Genomic DNA, 18,893 nt, shown 5'->3' with positions numbered 1-18,893 from the left:
AAAACTTACCTCGGTAAGCTGAAGGAGATCTTGTTTCTAAAGTTCAAGGCACAGAATTAGCGCCCCCCGCCTCCCCGAATTAATTGCCTTCCCTTACTCCCCGACATTGACCACATCGCACTTCACTCAGGCTTCCCTGTGGCCTGGGGGCCAAGTCCACACCAGCGGCCCCCATCCCTCAGCTCAGCCTTGCTGCAAACTACAACTCCCAGCATGCACTTCTGCCCGGCGGCCTCTCCCAGCGTGATGCGCATGCTTTGGCAGACGTGGCACGGGGAACTCGGAGGCGGGGAGCGGTTGGGAAGTGGTCGTGGCGGCAGCACCCGGCGGAGCTGTGCGCTCGGCAGCCCAAGTGGGGACCACAGCCGGCCGTTGGCAGCCGTGGCGGTGATGGCGCGGTTCGGGCCGGCGTGGCTGCTGCTGCTGCTGGCGGTCTGGGTGAGGCTGTGGTGCTGGGGTCCGGGCCGGGACCGCATGTGCGCCCGGCGTGCGGGTCCGCGCTTGCTTCTCCCGGCCCTCCCGGGACATGCGGGGAAATTGATGCCCTCCGGGTGTCTGGGTGGGGGCGTGCAGGCCATGCAGGCGAGGACCCGGTGGCTGCGGGGAACACAGAAGGGCGGCCTCGGTGCCCTCCTAGCGGAGTGCTCCCGGGAGCAAAGGTCGGATGGAGCCCGGGGGCGCCAGGCGATCCCTCGCGGGGTGCTTGCACCGCGGATACAACTTTGCGGGGGCGCAGTCAGGGGGCGGCCTCGCGCTAGGGCTGGACGCTGACGGCTTGCGGGGGTGCGGCGTCCCAGACTGCGGGCCCTGCACCTGTGTGAGTACGGGGTGGGACGGGGGTGCTTTCCACCTGCACTGCCGGAAGGCTTGTTTTAGGGCCAGCTTATTCTTGGTTTTGACCCTGAGCAGCCGGTAAACTGCGGGTCGTCACATGGGCCCCCGCCCGCTGGCCAGGCTCGGCAGGCTGGGTGGGGTCGCCGCGGGGGAGTTCTGTTCCTTCACCCAACTGAGGCCGGCTGGAACCTCAGCCTCTCTGGCTTGTGATGCGGCGTATTATTTCATGTACCTGACTTCCCATGAAGTGGAACGCTTTAGATGCCCACCTCACAAAGTTGTCAGGGGGGTCGGATGAGAAGTCAGAGGAAGAAGCTCTGTAAACTGTAAAGCCATACAAGAGTGAAGGAGGAGTGGACCAGGGTGCTGGTGGGAATGTGGGCTCTCCAAAGGAGTTTGGTGCGCTTGTGGGGCGGGAGGTGCCGCCGGGACATCCTTGAGAGCTCGGAATGGCTGTGTCCACAGCGCACAGGGTCCCAGGTTTGGCCTTGGCGTTGCTCTGGGTGTGTGGTAGGATAATGTGGCTCCCTTCCACGTCACTTCTTTAACTTAGGTCTTCCTTATTTTAGGACAGTCATGGCTCCTTTTTTATCCCTAAAGGTCCAGGGAACTTCCTGCTGCTGATACTCTCTTCAAGCTAGATTTTCCAGTTTTTTTTTTTTTTTTTTTTGGTGTGACAAGGATATTGGACCTAGCGTAAGGAGACAAAATGGAGTATGGATTGAGTTGCTTTAAACACTTAAATCTTTCAATACCCTGCCCTTTGGGGATCACCATTGAGGAGTGGCCCTGTGTTTTCTGGTTGTCTGGAAGTGGGTGGGAAAGGAAGCTCCCTGCCCTGCTAGATCTGACCATTCTCCCTCTTGGAGAGAACTAGGCTGGAGTGGGGCAATGGCATTTCCCTGAATCTAGTGTGTTTGATGATCTGTTTGCATTCTGTTCCCTGAAGCTAGTTGGCCTGGGCAGGTTTCTAGGCCTGGCAGGACTGCAGGACTGCAGGACTGTGAGGAGGGGGCCATCTCCAGTGCTTTCCCTATCAGGTCTTTGCAGATGGGCTGTTTAAGAGGTCCTGCTTTCCTCTCTTCTTCCCTTTTCCTCTCCCTCCTGTGAAAATAAAAGACTTGGGAACCTGACCAGAAAGAAGTTTTGTTCAGCAAACATTTATGTATCAATCCCATTGGCTTGGATTGGCTGACCCTGGGTTGGATTTTGGGTGAAGAGCAAAACATACATTGCTCTGCCCTCTGTTATTGCCCTGGGTTGGGGATGAGGGGGTCAGTCCTGTGAGCAAAGAAAGACAGAACAGTGGGTGCTAATAGCCAAAGTGCTGGAAGCTCCACTGGAGGGGAGCCTTAGGTTAATTTAGAGGGAGTGTTACCTATCATGATCCTTGGGCTCTTTAATCAATAGAAATTGATGAGGCCACAGGAGGAATTCAGGCAAGGTTTTATTGGGGCTCGTGCTGTAACGCACCGGAGGGAAAACAAGTAACAGATTCCCTTGCTTGCCCCACAGAGAGCTGATTGCTTAAATTGGGTGAGGGTAGGGGTGGATCAGTGGGTTGGGCCAGAGAGGTGGCCTAGGTGTCTGCCCATCCCCTTGGTGGTGCTGTGTGGCACCTTAGAAGTGGCTATTGGGTTCTGGCCTTTTTGTATCTTGTTGTTCATAATTGCCGGACTGGCAATGTGTGCAGTTATTTTTAGTCCCTTATAGTTGCTTGAGGAGATGTTTGTCCAGGTGCAGGCACCACAGTAAAGGGTCCCAGGTCCCAGCCTGTCTCAGAAGGGTCAGCCATAGCCTTCCTGGGTTGAGCAGCCTGGAGGGAGTGTGGGGGTCAGCCAGGCAGTTGAGGTCTGCTGGTGCCCTCCGCCGGGAGCTGTTGAGAGTGTGTAGGTTTGCGGAGGGCACTCGAACCTGGGAGTCCTCAGCATGGCATAGATGTTTTCTCCTTTCCCCAACTTCAAGATTAGCTCAGCAGGTGTGAGGCAGAGGTGCAGGGTCAGTGGTGAGTGGGCTGGCGGACACCAGGGTGAGCCTGTAAATTTATCTTTGTGTCCCTCTGGTATTGGCTCCCCAGGTCGTGGGAATGGATTGGGTTTCTTTGTTCCCTCAGTATTTACTGAGGGCTGTTATGTACAGAGCACTGGGCTGTGACCCAAGGGATGTAAAGAAGTATAAAGGGGTCTACGGATATTCATGGATAGGGATGTTCACGTACCACATTTTTTTTTTACAATAGCAAAAATATGGAAATGGCTTAAATGCTTAACAGTAGCAGCATGTTTAAATGACTTCTGGTCCTGTCCATACCACGGAAAGTGATACTTATACAGAATATATGTATTTACTGGAATGCTGGGCTTACTATCAAAATATGTTATGATGCTTGTGAAAACTATCTAAGGACATGGAAAAGTACTTGAGTGTGATAATGAGGGGAAAAGCAGGATACAAAACTGAATCCTGGGGTGGCGGCAGATAGCTCCAGAAGCGTTTGAGGAATTAGCAGTGTGTCCAAATGTTAACAGTGATTGTTCTGGAAGGTGGAGTTGTTGCTTGCTTTGTGTTTCCCAAGTTTTCTATATGAATGTGAATTCATTTTTGATCACAAAAGTTAGTAAAGAAACTTTTAAACAAGTTTCCTTTGGGAGCTCCCAGCTTCCCGCAAGAATGCTGGGGTAGAAGGAGTCGCAGTCAGTACCTGGGACAAGTTGGTTCCAGCCCTTCCAGGCTGGGTGTCTGTGCCCTGGGGGCCCATGGCCGGGTGGGCTGCCCTGTCCCTATCCCTGCAGCTGTCTGCTCCGTCCTGCTGTCCCACACAGCGCCTCTCGGCAGCTGACCCCCTTGTCCCCTAGCTGATTTTCTATAGTCTACGTGCAGTGCTCAGAATGGAGTAATGTCAGAGCTGGAGAGGACTCAGCCTCGCCCCACTCGAGGATTCCAACATCTGGCCAAAGACTTGAGCTGGGCTGTGATGAAGTTTTCACTGGTCCACAGACAAATTGGAAAAATAATGGTGAATGGCTTTTTTTGGGGGGGAGTGAATCCATGTGTTTTCAGTTTCAAAACTTCATTTCTCTGACGTTGTGTCTATATTGAGGGTGGTGGGGGAAGTGGTTTATAGTGTCCTTTTGAAAAAAATGAAAGCAGTGATAGTATATGGTGATTTTTTTTAAAAAAGCCTTTAATTGATAAAGTTTACTTTTAAATATATAATATACTCTATACGTTATATTTTTAAACATATATTTTAAATATATATTTTAAAAATATGTCCTGCTAATTTGTGAGTTTCAGACGTCTGATCCTACTGACCTGACTCAGCTCTCTCATTTCATAAGAGAAAAGTAAGGCTTTGAGAGGTAAGGGTCTCACCCACTCAAGGCCAACCAGTTTGTAAAGACAGAGCTGGAGTGTGAGCCAGACTCCTTAATTACAGATCAGCGTTCTTCCCGCTCCCTCTCCATCACCAGCCTCCTGTCTCCCACCTGCCTCCCTCCTCCCAAGCCGCTGCTCAGACCTCTGCCCCTGAGGGTGGCATGAAGCTCAGAACCCAGTGGGACAGTGGGCGGAGGTGCAGGAAGCAGCAGATGTTTGCCCTGCTCTCTCCTGCAGAGCTTTTAACATACACGTATTTAGGTTCTGCACCATTATATATTTAATAGGCTTTTGTGGGCTGGCCTGGGGGCCTAATTGCCATTTATAATGCTGTTTGGAACCTGGAGTGCACTTTTCCCACAGAAATAAACACATTACAGAGAAAGTTTTAAAACAACTGGCACATAAGTTGGGAGAATGGCTGGGTGCCGTAGGAGTGGCAGACATACTGCTGCAGATTCAGGCGAGGATCAGGCTCCGGGGCACCGGGCAACCAGGGCCCCGGCTCACGCCTCACAAGGAGGGCCGACTCCGAGCTCTGTGGCAATGGGGATCCTCCCTGTCTCAGGACCTGGCATGCAGTCATCCCCAGTCCATTTTTGTTTGAAGGAATTAGTGTTGCAGGCAGAGAATCCAAGACAGAAACATGGACAGTGAGGAGTGATGGGCCAGGCTGAATGGAAGGAGAGATTTGAGCTGGAGAACTAACTGGAAAAGTGGATCGTAAAGAACCCTAAATGCCTGGCAAAGCTTTGGGGCTCAATTCTGTAGGCAATGGAGAGACCCGATGAAAGCTGCCCTTTTAATAACAAGAGCTGTCAGGCCTCGGTGTGGGGTTGGGCTGGAGCGGGAGAGACTGGATTAATTTTCCCAAAACAACACTTTCTTCCTCTTTCTTTCTTTGTTGTCTGCAAGAAGAAGTCCAGTGTGCTGTAGTGGAAATACATGGGCTTTTAGCCAGCTAGACACTCAGGAGCTGTGTGACCTTGGGCCCTGCCTGTGTTCTTGTTTGTCAGTGGTGGTAATAATATCCACCTTGCAGAGTCTAAAGGATGAGAAGTAATCCAGGAACCATGGTGCATGGCACGTGGGCATGCCCAGTAAATGGGAGCCACGGCAGTCACTCAGATGTTGAAGAAGGGGTGCCCAGAAGCCAGGGAAGGGCCAGAGAGGGTGTGAGCAGAGGCTGCAAGGCATGGATGCCCCCGATCCTGAACTGCTGGAATTCTCCCCATCACAATCCTCTGGAGCAGAGCTCTTTGCCCCGCCCTGCTGGGCCCCTACGGAACCTTCTGATGAGGGGTGTGTGAGTGTTTGTACGTGTGTAGAGGCTCAGGATTTAAGTGCTCTGTTTCTCTTTTCTTCTGAAAATGAATGCTGTCTTTCAGAGAATAGGGATACCAACCACACTGCCTCCCTGGAGGGTTTGCCCCAGCTTTGTGGTTTTGTTCTGTGGGGCTCTTGTGTCTCCCCTGGTGGTTGTGGTAGGTTTGGGAGGCTGTCTAAGAGACAGTGGGCCAGAGTGATGCATGGGGTGTAGGAGAGCCTAAGTTCTTCTGCACTACCAGACTTCTATAGTTTACTGGCCCCCCCAAACCCATTCCCCCTCCTTCCCTTCCCCCACACCTGGTGTCCTAGGTCTCAGTGGGAGAGGAAAGGAGCACTGTGCCCACACACTGCTGGGCTAGTCTGTCCTTCCTGCCTGCCCATCCTGCAGCACTGACTGGAGCTTCTGGCTACTCATTTGATCTGTGGATGAGAATTATAAAGCATCTGGTACATTTGTTGAGGGCTCTAGAGTTTGCAAAGCATTTCCGTATATTTCATGTCATCCTGGTTTTGAGTCCCACATGATCTGGGTGAGGCCAGCTGGTTGAGTACTGTTACCCCGAGAGAGGGCTGGGGGGGGGGAACAGAGAGGGGAGGAGGTAGACCGTTGGTGGGCATGGCCTGGAAGGCGAGAGTGTTGACAGATGAGTAGATCGCTTGAATGTGTGAGCAGCATCCTTGGAAGGTGCTGTTTTCTGAAATAGTGGCGCCAGCCATCTGCCTGGGGTGTCCGTGATGCTTGCCCTTTAGCTCCCTGATGAGTTGAGTGCGGGAGGAGGGGCCACAGCCAGGCCCTTCCCGCCTTTGTCATTACCTTCCCAGCGTAGCTCTAGCCAGCTGTCCCCTCCAACAGGGCCTCTTCCCACACACCAGTTTATGACGACTTCTGAATAATTCGCTTTGCGGTCATGCAGTAGAGGGTTAAACACTCAGGAGTGTGAGGTTAGAATAGCCTTTCTGCGTCTTTTTATTCCCCAAGGTCATACTGAGCCCCCAGGTGGATGTGTGTTCTGTTCCCAGCCTAATGGTGAGCCTGTGCGTGGGTTCAGTTTCCCACTCCTCACAGCTGGCTGGGGCATGGGTAGAGAATCTATCACCTCAGAGAGTCCCACCATTCCTCTAGCCCCTTGGCACGAGCAGGTGTTTTTAATTTGTGAGCAGATCCTTTGATCCTTGCCTTGAAAGGTATTAATGGAACTCTAGGTCCCTGCCCTGGAACTTAAACATAAAGGTGATCTAGCATCTGAGCCAAGATGTAGGCTTGGCTGGAAAGCTGTGTTGTTGGGCCAAGTAGGGCAGGCTCCCAAGGAACAAGCAGGTTTGCTCTCAGCAAGGGGTCTGACCTGGCTGGGTCCTGGGCAGAGTACTGTACATTCTCCTTATTTCAAAGGAACGTGGACCACCATCTGCAGGCCACATGTGTCACAGATGTTCACTCGTTCCACAGGTCTTTCTTTTTTTTTTGGTTTGTTTTTAACAGATAATTCTTGAGAGTCTTTTATGCACCAGACATACTATTCTAAGGCATTGGGGACATAACAATAAACAGGATGGTACCATCCCTTCCTACCATTGCTTCGGAAGAGAGCCACTATTTTGTTACTTAATTCAGGTAGTAAGTGCTGGAAGGAGAAAGTATCAAGTATCAGGTGGTAAGAGAGTGTATGACCGGGTCCCTCACCTACGGCAGGGAGTCAGGAAAGGCTTCACTGAAGACCTGTGGACCCTTTTTTAGAAAAATGTTTTAACTATATAAAACAGAATGCATAGGATTACAGAGGAAACCAGTGATATTGTAACATAGTTATCAAAATGTAACAAGTTGTGGCAAAATAGTATTTAGTTTTTTAAAGCATCATATAAGATGGTCTGGTAACTTCTGTAATTTTAAGTAGTGATAAGCATAGAAAGTGTTTCAGGATATCTGCAGCAATCATCGTATGATGAGAAACTGATTTCTGTTGGTGGCAAAGTCACGGACACTAACAGTGCTACTGTAATTGGTTATCTACGTTCCTAAGAAAAGGGAAGGCTAAATTTCAGTGAGAGACTAGTGAAAATAAAGATGTGACAGTCCCCCATCCAAATTCATAGACCTCAGGGTAAAGAAAAATTATCTGAAAACTTGGAAATAAAAGATGATCTAGTGTCCAGGAATCCCACCTGAGGGGCTTCTGGTGCTCTAGGGGGTGTTACTTTGGTTATTTTTCCTTAGGACCCATACTCTGTAAAGTTAGAAAGGATGCGAATGATTTGTTTGGTAGAGAAGAGAGACCCTTCAGGACATTAACCAGCTTGGTATCTCATTTAGCAATCATATCAGGGTTCTTTTTTTTCATCGACCATGTATAAGTTTCTTATAATTTCTTTTTTTAATCTTTTTATTTAACCTTTTTTTATATCCTGTTTTGACCTCACTTTATCATTTTAGTGGGTCCCTTATGCTCCATCTCTATTTGTATGAGAATTAAGTTGTAACATTTGGGAATTATACTTGACCCTGGCTTAAGAGCCACTGGTGAGCAGGATGTGAAGGTGTGGTGCTCATAAGGGAGATCTGGGCTGGGGATGTTAGTTAGGGATGCTGCTCAGGTTGTGGGGAGAAAGTTGGGGGCGGGAAGAGAAGGTGGACCGAGTGAGCCCCAAGGAGCCTCAGCATTTTCAGGGTGGCCAAGGAGCATTTACAGAGAAGAGAGGACGGCTGGCTGGAGAGGTAGAAGGGGGAGACCCAGGTTCCACCTGGGTTGAAAAGGCTGAGCAAAGCAAGGAGTGGAGATGCCTGTCAGGATGTCCGTGTGGAAGTCATGATGGAACCCCTATCGAGAGCCTCTTCGGTGGTGGGGACAGGCCTGAGAGGGCTGAGAAGTGGCTGGGAGGGGAGGAGGGAGATGGACAATTCTGGCTGTGAAGGAGAGGGGAGTGGCATAGGGTCCAGAGAGGGGGTTATTAAAAGATGATCAGTGTCCTTCCAACTTGTCTATGGATCCAAACCGCCTCAAGAGGTATGTGTAAAAATGGATTCCTGGGCCCTTCAGAGCCACGAGATGATTTTCTTCAAGGGCCCCAGAATCAGTATTTCCAAGAAGCTTATACTTACTGCTGTTGTGCAGATACAACCAGGCATGTACAAGTCAACGTTCATTTTACGTGATAGATAGTATTTTGCCAGCCAGGGTTGCTGCTGTGGGCTGAGTGTTGTGACACAGCTTCTGCCCACGTCCCAAGCCACGTACATCAGTGACTCGGTGAGGTGTCGCTTGGCTGGAGCACGTGCCATTTTTGCTTTTCTCCAATGGTCTTTGGGGAATCGTGCACAGCCAGGTAGCAGAGGAAAGACGGCTCAGGCTGTCATCGAAGTTCTTTCCAGTTGGTCACGCTTAGTAGCTGGATTGGAGGAGGAAGCAGACTTGCTGACCTCTCGGGTCTTGTTCTGGGTGGAGCTCTGGGGAGTGGAGAGAGCTCGAGGGAACCAGTGGGGAGTCTGCACACTGACGGGCAGAGAGGAATGTCTGATCTGTGCCCAGAAGACCTCTGAGTCCTGGCTCTGCCCTTTTAGGCTTCATCCAAGTTGAGTCCCTTAACTTCTTTGAACCTCAGTTTTCACATCTGTAAGTGGGGATGAGAGCACCTCCCACACAGATTGTTTATAGCAGTTTTTCATACATTTTTACTGCAACTCCTGCAAGAACAATTATGCATTTTACATTATAATCAAGTACATACACACGTGAACATAGCAGATACCATGTTTCACCAAATACGTGTGCTACCTATGGTACACACTGATGCTTCTATTTAATGTTATTTTTAAAAAATGCTGGTGATAACCCACTGAAGTGATTTTGTGACCCGGCTCTTGGGTTAAGGCCTTATGGCTGGAAAACACTGGTTTAGACTCTTAGCTTCAGGGGATTGAGAGATACCATTTGTCAAAGCACGGATATACCCCATGGGTCATGAGCACTTGAGTTGTTATTTTCTTATCAATTAATGGAGCTTTGAGGCAGGGTTGGATTTCCGGAGTGGGAATTCACCTGCTGCCTGATTCTCTGCTCCCTCTCCAAGCGCTTCCTCGTTAGCAGGCCTGACGCACCAGGCTGGCAGCAACCCAGAGCCCTCTTGGCTCTCAAAGAGGTTTTCCACAACATTAAAAGCTTTAGGGACTTAAGTCTGGTTAAATGCACTGCAGTTGCAATTTCAGGATAAGAAAAAACCTGTTTTTATAAGCTCTCGGATCAGTTGTCCCGCCCCCAAATTGTTCCTTGTTGACAGCCACATTGGTATTGTGGAAACATAGGCAGGAAAACTGTGTAGCCCACATAGAAGGTGGGGTTTTTAAAGGAAGCAGAATAGAAGAAATGCAGCTGGCTTTGCATTTATAGGAGCAAGCGGTGAGATGTGTATGGCTCTAGGAATTGGTCTTGTGCTTCGATCCCGGTGCTAGAGTCTGTCAGACTTGGATCTGAGTCACAGCCCGCTTACCTACTTGCTGTGTAATGTCGAGCAAGTTTCTAACCCCTCTTCTCCTCAGCTTCCTAATCTGTAGAATAGGTATAATGAAAGTACCTACTTAACTCACTTGCCAAGATGATGACACTAGATGGTCACATAAGCAGCGTAGCTGGCTCCTGGTCACACAGCAGGCATCCATCTGTGCTGCGGCTGTCCTCATCATCATGGGCTCCTCCCTAGGCCCTGGGTGTTGGAATTAAGGAATCCTCTCTTGGTTCTGTCCCAGGCCAAGTGTTTCCCCATTTCTCTCTCTCTTAACTACAGTTAGCTCCTCAGGTGCAGCTAGTCAGGGGTCCACATCCCAGCACCAGGCTCTGTGTGACACACACACACACACACACACACACACTCTCTCTCCCTCTCTCCCTCTCTCCCTCTCTCCCTCTCTCTCTCTCCCTCTCTCTCTCTCTCCCCCCTCCCCCTCCCTCTCTCCCTCTCCCGCCATCCAGGAACTCACGATGCTCATTTTTGTTTCAAAGGCTGCTGGGTGGTAGACATTTGAACACTGGGAAGTATCAGTGGTGGAATCTTCAAACTTGGTTTGTGGTTAGTCCTTTATTCCTTGTGAAGAGTAGTATTTAGCCATGGTAATTGGTGACAGATGCTTAAAATTTGCCCATTTAAGGGGCATAAATTACCTGTGTTTGAAAATTAACATTTTCTCTCTTGTGAAAGCCATTCTAGGTATGTGTTGCATGCAAAGTACTGTGCAGATTTTACATAATAGTTGTTATAAAAAAAAACCCGACATAATGTCAAATGAGCTGGCAGTAAAGAAGGGCAGATAAGGACTGCTCTTCCTTGGGAAAGTGCCAGTGAGCACTGGTTAGATGGCTGAGGGTATCAGGAGGCCTGCAGAAGAGGTAGGGGCAGTCTTTGTTTCTGTTCTGGGCTTCTTTTTTTTTTTTTTTTTTCTGTCTTATTTGAGGTGTTTTTTCCCCAACACTAATTTTGAAATAGTCAGACTTACAGAAGAGCTGTGGGGTGGAGGGTATATAGCTCAGTGGGGGCGTGTGTGCTTACCATGCATGAGATCCTGGGTTCAATCCCCAGTCCTTCCATTTAAATAAATAAATAAACTTAATTATTACCCCCCCCACCGAACAGAAAATAAATACGTAGAAAAACAATACAAAGGATTTCCATCTGTCCTTCGCCCAGTTCCACAAATAATAACATTTAATCACATTTGTTTTCTCATATTCCCCCTCTGCGTATATAAAGTTTACAGACATGATTCTCCTTTGTCCCATAAATACTTCAGTATTTCCTAAAAGGCAAGGACATTCTCTTACATAGCCAGAGTACAGTGGTCAAAATCGGGAATGTAGCGTTTGGCTCAGGACTCAATCCAGAGCCACAAGTTGAATTTAATTGTTGTATCTCTTTAGTCTCCTTTCATCTGGGCCAGTTTCTCGGGCTTTGTCTTTTGGGTCCTTGACATTTTTGAAGAGTGTCCCTTAGTTTGGTTTTGGATGACGTGTCCCTTCAGTGCGTTATATCAGGAGACCCATGTGGATTTGACCCATTACTGGTGATACTATCGCTGGTCCCTTAGTTAAGGGGGTTTCTGCCAGGCTTTTCCACTGTAAAGTTCTGTTTTCTTGTGGGGAGATGCTTTGAGATTGTTCATTATTTCCATGATGGTAGCCAAATGGTGGTAATTGTTTTTCTTTAAATATTTAAATTGGACATGCCTATTATGACGGGTTAGGAAAACAAAGGGGAAGAATAAAATCTGTCCAAGGACAATGTCTTACTTTGGTGCATTTTTTCTTACAGTCATTTTCTGAGCATAGTTTTCCATTTGGTTGTAATCATACCATGTACATTTTGGATTCTATTTTTAAAAACTTAACATGAAAACAAATATTTTTTCATTGCACAATCTTTTAAAACATAATTTAAATGCCTGTTTTATTCTGCTGAGTGGTTTACTCTAAGTAACCATTCCCCTGCTGTTGGATATTTAGGTTGTTTGGAATTTTTGACTCTTATGAGTAGGACTGTATGAGTCATGTATGTGTCAGAATCGCTGCTAATTTCCTCGGGACACATTCCCGAAAGTGGAATTACAAAGTCAAGGAGCATAAATACTTTTAAGATACTTGATTAATTGTGCCAAATAGCTCTCCAAAAGAACTGTACTGGCTTAGGCTTTTGCCAGCACCGTATGACAGTTGGGTGCCATATTTTAAGTGATGCACTAATGGTGTTTCTCAACTTTTTTAAAAAAAGCTGTAATCCAACAGTCAAGATTTGTGTTGAGATTAACTTCCTGCATTTTGAATTAGGAAGGCCTACATATTTATCTCCACAAATAAATTATAGTTGTAACGTAGCACATTACTCTCATCGGGTTCTGCACCCTGCTCCGGGCATGGAGATAGCCCTGGGAGTCATGAGCATGGCTGTGTCCAGGGCAGATCATTCAGTTCATTGAGGGACTTGAGGACACCTGGGGAATTGGGGGAGTTCACCTACAGAAACAGAAGAGGGAATGTGTTTGCTGTCTTCAGAGTGTGATAGGTTGACAGAATGACTGGGGAAGGGGTGGAATTTGGACTTTCTAATGGCCAGAGCTATCCAAGATGGAATAGTAGGATATGGACTTCTGTGCATTAACAAGTTTAGTTTCCACAGCCTTCTGGGCTCCACTGTCTTGAGCAGCCCTAGGAGATTTTGAGTTCTTGGCTTTAGGGGGCTACCTGGAGGCTGGAGATGGCTTGTGAGGAGTGTTGAGAGGAGTCTTATATTCAGGAAACCAGCCAGCCCAGCTCAAGCCCGTGAGCTACAAGGGATGGTCCTGGCCTTTCGGTCTCCTGCAGTGGTTCCCTTGCTAGAAAAGTGCTGAGGTTGTAGGGAAACTGGAGAGTTACTAGCTAATTTTCCTTTCATTGGTGGGCAGCTGTCACTGGGTGACCAAGATACTGATAGGAACAGGCACAGTGAAACTTGGGTAGTGAGGAGAAGTAAATCAAACCCTTGATAGTCTCTCTCTGTCTTGTTCCTCGTACCAGTTTATCCAAAGTATAATGCTTGATTTGATGCTTTAGACACTTTGAAATATCCCAGCTGGAGCAGATGTTAACACTTCCTTCCCGTTAAAGCTTTTGTTTTGGTGGACACTCAAGATCTATTTGTGTGCGTGCCAGGAAACCCAGAATGATGGTGCCTTACAAAGGTTGTTTATTTCACTCACATAGAAGCCTTGAAAGGGGTGTTCCAGGGCCAGTGTATCCCTCTGCAATATCACGGACCCAGGTACCTTCTATCTGATACTCCACATCTTTAGCAAGTCCTTCTACCTCATTGTCTTAAGGTGGCTGCTTGAGTTCCAGCCATCTTTCCAAATTGTAGCTGGCAGGAAGGAGGAGGGTACTAAGAAGACTCTTATCAGAAGTCTGTTAAGTATAGTTCCTAAAAGTTGCCTCATAACACTTCTTTTTACATTCCAGGGGCTGGAATTTAATCACATGGCCACACTTGCTGCAAGGGAGACTTAAGAGGTTTGGCTTAGTGTGGGTGGCCACATGCCCAGGGCAACTCAAAAGTTTCTTCACAAGTGTAATTTACTTAGCGGTACTTCTCTGGTAGTGGTCATGAGAACAGGTTTGCAAAATATCACAGTTGGAAAGGAGTTTGGAAATCACTTTCAACCTCTTCATTTTACGGAGAAAGAAACAGAGAAGGAGAAATGGCTTGTCCACGGTCACACAGCCAGTCAGTATCAAAACCAGCACAAAACTTGGGTTTCTGACTCTTGCTACCAAACTTCCAGCTCTAAATACTCAGCCAGCTGGAGTTCCCTGACCTCAGGTTCAGGTCATCTGTTTTTAACCTTATTCCTGGATCCCTTTACCACCAGCTCCTAAGAGTCTAGATTGAGATCCTGACATTTCAAAACTATTTTGAGCAAAATGTGGGCTACATTAAATTAAACCAGTTTCTTCACAGCTTCCAACATAAGAAGGATATCTTTTTTCAGGTGACAGAGCAAAAAAGGTCAAGTCCCACCTCCGCCCTTTTTCTTAAATGTTAGATTTCTGTCCTCAACTCTTCTTCCTTCAGCAAGTTGCTTTTGCATAATTGCATACCTCTAGCTGCATGATCTGCATTGAACAGTGAGTCTAAAATGACAGGCAGGCTCCTGGCTATCGAGAATGTGAGGATGCTGGCACACGCCCCAGAGATCTGGAGCTTTTTAAAGCTGAGGGTGTAATGTGGCAATTACTGTTCTCCCTGTTATTTTCCAGAATTGTACGACTCTTCAGCTCCAGCCTGGTGGTGATGGTGAGTGAGGTTAAGTGAAGAGAGAGGAGCTTGTGTGTACGGGGTGCTAGAGAGTGAGAGTGAGAGTGAGGCAGAAAGGAGCTGGGCCCCTGCACCCACCTGATTAATAGCAGATCTGGGCTACCTGCCCCAGGGCCTTGAGAAGGGGGCCAACTGACAGGGTGCTCTGGGCCTGCAGGAAGCAGAGGATTAGTGTAAATCCCTGCTGAGACCATCTTTGTCAGGGGATTTTGGAAGATTTGTGCTTTGATGGGTCTAGACTGGGAAGGAGGTGCTCTAGGGAAGGTGGTCCCCTTGGATTGCTGCAAGTCCAGGGAGCTTGTGGGGTGGAGAGAGGCAGACCACCTCTGGCCAGGACCTGGGAGGCCTGAGCTCTAGTCCTAGCTCTGTGACTGACCTACTGTGTGACTTTGGTAAGTTAACCTCTCTGAGCCTCAGTTTCTTCATCTGTAGGATGAGGCTTATGCCCACTCATCAGGTTATTGTGAGAGGCAAATGGGCACAAAACCTGGAAGGACCATCCTCCATGTGGTGCGTGGCCTGTTGGTCTGGGTCGCTGTGCAGATGGGTGATTAGTCTGGATGTGTATACGTGCACATTTCTTCCTGCCTGGATGTGCTGTTTTGCCTGATTGCAGGCAGGGCCCTGGAGAGGAAAAGGTGGTGCCCGTTTTACTGTTGTCCTTGCTCTATCTGTGATTTGTCTCCTTAATAGTACTCCTACAGATAATTATGATTATTATGTGCTTCTGTGTGCCAAGCGTTATGTTAGGTTCTCTGTGTACTTTTTCCCCCTCATTTAATCCTCAGCCAACCCCGTAAGGCAGGTATCAGTATTACCGTCTCCACTTCACAGGCAGGAAAATGGCCCTCTGAAGGCTCATAACATCTGAGATCATCTTGCTGTAAGTGATGGTGCCTGGGTTTGACCCGAGGTCTGTCTGACTTCGGCAGCAGTGCTCTTTCTATGGTGTCTGAGGGGTGGGCAAAACCATAGAGGGAGGGGATGAGGGTGGGCTTCTAGGCTAGAGGGTTGTTTGGCAGATCCTGAAACGAGCAGGCACCTGCTAGGGGGTCACTGCAGGGAGTCTGGAAAGTGAGGAGAGAAGCCAGTGCCCTCTGCCCCATGGCCTCCAGCTGTGGTGGAGGGTGAGGCTAAGGACTTCTGTGCCAGGTACCCTGGGTGCTGCTGGGCTCTGGAGAGCGCCTTGTACTCTGATGGGGGAAGGGACTTGGGGTGCAGGGAGCTGCTACTTTGATGGAGGGGCCTGGTACTCTGAGGCAGGTGTTGTACTGTGGCAGGGGTTGTACTGTGGCAGGGGTTGGGGGCTGGGAGGACTGGTACTCTGATGGAGGACACTGGCTGGCTGATGCAGGCAGGACCTGGCGTTGCGGACCTGTGTTTCCCAGCAGGAGGAGGAGGGATCCGTCCTTCCCAGCAGTGTTCTACTCTGCACCCGGGGAGGGTTTTATGGGTCTCATCCCAGCCCACGGGGGCTGCTCAGCCCTGATGTAAATACTTTTAAGGCTGGGGGTTGGTAAAAGAAAGCAGTTATTGTGGGGGAAGTCAGAAGGAGTTTGCATGGTGAACAAAGGGGATTTTTTTCTCTCCTCTATCTCCAAAGCGAAAAGACTTAGAATGTAAAGATCCTGCTAAACCCAGTTCCACAGCTGGCACAGAAGGTGCCTGGCTTCCTTCTCAAACACTGCCCTCTCCCTGCTGCGGGCTTGACACAGCAGAGAATTTGTGCATCATTAACGTTGTTATTGTTGCCTTAGTTATTGTCATCAGGGTTTGTGGGTTGTGACTTATGGAGTCTGCTTGGCAAGCTACCCAAGGCTCACTGGAGCTGTATCTTAAGGAAAGGAAGGAGTATGCACACTTGAAAGGTTGAAATAGACTGATGGGAAGGAGAAAAGAATGTTAAGTGGCTAGAGGAGAGTCCCCTGGGTTTAGGGGAGGGAGGAAATGGCCCCCCTCCCGGCTGCCCCTGTGGTTGCTTGCTAAGGTGTGGGTCTGTCTGGGGCAAGACACCGGGGCCTTTCCTTCCCTCCTCTCAGAGATGCTAAACCGAGCATCTTAGCTCTTTGTGCGCTGAACCCCTTGGTTCCCCTGGATCTGCCTATCCCGACTATTTGCCTCTTGCTCCCAAATTTTCAAATCCTCTCCTGGCAAATCCTGCCCCTCCTGTGCCCACAAACATCCACACAGCTCTCCGTCTTCAGTGGAGACAGCTCATCTTTCTGTGCTCCTCCTGCACTGAGTGGGCTTCTCTCTGCAGCCTGGCTTCCACCCCTGTCCCTGCACCCCCACCAGAATGCTCTCCTAGGAGACTTGGTGCTGCCCTTTCCCTGCAGCTCCGTCACCCGATTTTCTGTGTGTCTCCTCCCTGCTCCCTGTTGATGTGGCACCTCCCACCATCTTCCCGACCTTCCTCCTGGTCCTTCCTCCTCCTCAGCTGAGCAGTTCCCTTGTCTTCTCTCCTTGAACCCCGACCTCCGAGACTTCATTGACCTCAAGGCTCACTCCCAGCCTGGAGGATGCCTGCACTGGGGCATCGTCATGTCCACATGCCCACGCCTGAGCTTATTGGCACCTTCCTCAATGTAAGACAAAAGCCTCTTCTGCAGCTGCTGCTTCCCAGTACTTCCGTTTTTGGCTCTTGTTCTGTTCCCTGAGCCTGGAATCCTCCGGGTCATTTTAACCTCTTCTCTCTTCCTTCCTTGCTTACATATGAATAGCTGTTGAGTTCTGTTGCTTTTCCCTCGAGGACTGACGCATTTCTCTCCTTTGGGCAGCCACCCAGTGGGGTCTCTCTACCTCCAGCCTCCCTGGAGGCTGCCCAGTCTGAGGTCACAACCAGATGGGGCTCAAGTCTTGAGCCAGGTTTTCAAGATCCCCAGCGCCTGTCCCCACCTGCCCTTTCCCATCATGTTCCAGCCCAGACCCTCCCTGACTGTTCCTTGGTCTGTCTGGTTTCTGTAGTCCCTTCTGGGTCTCCCAAGAGTTGCATGGACTCTGCCTTGTAACATGCTCGCAGCAGGAGACCCCTGCAAAGGTCAGGAGTGTGGTAACCAGTGTGCTTGTCCTGCTTATTATGCTGGACAAACATTTCCTATGGGGTTGCAGGGGGCCAGGTGCTCCTAGTCTAGGGGGTGTGAGATAGGGATGGAGTGAGATAAGGAAGTGGACCCTCTACAAAGGGTTCTTAACCAGGCCGGCCACAGGCAGTGCCCAGTTTAAGCCCCAGTGTCAGTGTGTTTCTGGTAGAGCTGAGGTTCTCTGTTGTGTGAGGGTAAACACTGGGTCAGTGGCTTTGGTGGCTGGTTGGAATGTGGTTTGTTTACTCTGAGGGTGGCCTTTGGTTGGATGACCTGAGGGATTCTCTGGGCTTTCTAGGAAGGAAGCTGTGGATAAGCCCTGAGACTCGGTGCTCTTGTGGTTTCTGCTGTAGGCACTTTGCTGTCGCTTGGCCCAGCTGCAGGCTGCTGTGCTGCCCGGCAGGTGGGCACTGGGCCCGCCTGCCCGCCCTTCCCCTGCCCTTCTCCCCAGTCCATAAGCGTAGGTGCCGGTCTCCGGAGGGCTGCTCTGTGGGTTGGAGTCCAGAGGCACCGGGTAAAGGCAATTGTTTTTCTTAACTGGCCAGATTATTTGAGGATTAAAAACAGCAGTGTCAACACGTTTTTCCAATAGATTGTTTTCTTTTTTACCTTTACCCATGTGCATTGGGCTTTGGAGCTTTTAGTCTAAAGTCCATTAACTCCCCGGGAGCAGTGGAATAACATGTAGTAATAAGGTGGAAGGAACCTTTTGGTGAGCTCTCAAGATGGGCTGCGTGGGAGCAGGGGGTCCTCGGGCATCGTGCACAGCCGTGCGGGGCCAGAATGAGGGAGAAATCATCCCTCCACCCTTCCCCCGATGGCTTTACCCTGGGGAGAGGGAACCGTTGAATTCCAATGGCAGATTATATTTAGAAACACTAGAATATGGCTACATTTCTCTTCTGCTGAGATGGAAATGTATATTATGTATTACAGATACTGTTAGAATGCTTTATGATTTATAAAGCGTGTTCGATAAGTTACCCCATTTCATCCTCACAGCCATCCCACAAGGGAGGTAGCATTATCTCCATGTCAGATGGGAAGCACTAAGCCTCCAGGAGGCTGAGTGATGTCGGAGCATCTTAACTATTGAGTGGTGGAGCTCAGACTCAATGCAACACCCTGGCTACAAAGAGGAAGTGGCCAGATCTGGTTTCAGATCTGGTTCTGCTTCTTATTAGCTGGGTGACTTTGGTCAGATTATTTAACTGATCAATATGAACAAGCATATCAGATCATCTATGGTCTGTTTTGCCACTTTTTATTGCCCACATTCCTCCATAGCCCACTGTCCTTGCCCCGTTCTGGGCTGGTTGCTGTGTAGGGTGCGGGACAGCTGTTCTGGGACTTTCTCTTCACTGTCAACATGGTACTTCTTGCTTCTCTCCTATGTTGGGTCCTTTGTTTCCTAGGCTCCATGCCTTTCTCTCCCTCTGTCTCTTT

At 49.1% G+C, this 18,893-nt stretch overlaps 1 protein-coding gene across 1 annotated transcript in view; it reads left to right on the top strand.

Moving 5' to 3' along the window:
* The first annotated feature begins 264 nt into the window (after window positions 1–264).
* PDIA5 (protein disulfide isomerase family A member 5) overlaps window positions 265–18,893 on the top strand; it is an 88,599-nt gene continuing 69,970 nt past the window's right edge. The window contains exon 1 of the mRNA XM_010981528.3: window positions 265–438. Within this exon, the coding sequence (XP_010979830.3) occupies window positions 391–438 (48 nt within the window). The 5' untranslated portion in view covers window positions 265–390. The remainder of the gene's footprint in view (window positions 439–18,893) is intronic.

Source organism: Camelus dromedarius, chromosome 2 (assembly GCF_036321535.1).
Source record: "Camelus dromedarius isolate mCamDro1 chromosome 2, mCamDro1.pat, whole genome shotgun sequence".
NCBI lineage: Eukaryota > Metazoa > Chordata > Mammalia > Artiodactyla > Camelidae > Camelus > Camelus dromedarius.
The sequence above is the reverse complement of the archived record's forward strand: the minus strand, read 5'-3'. Positions and strand labels throughout refer to the sequence as shown.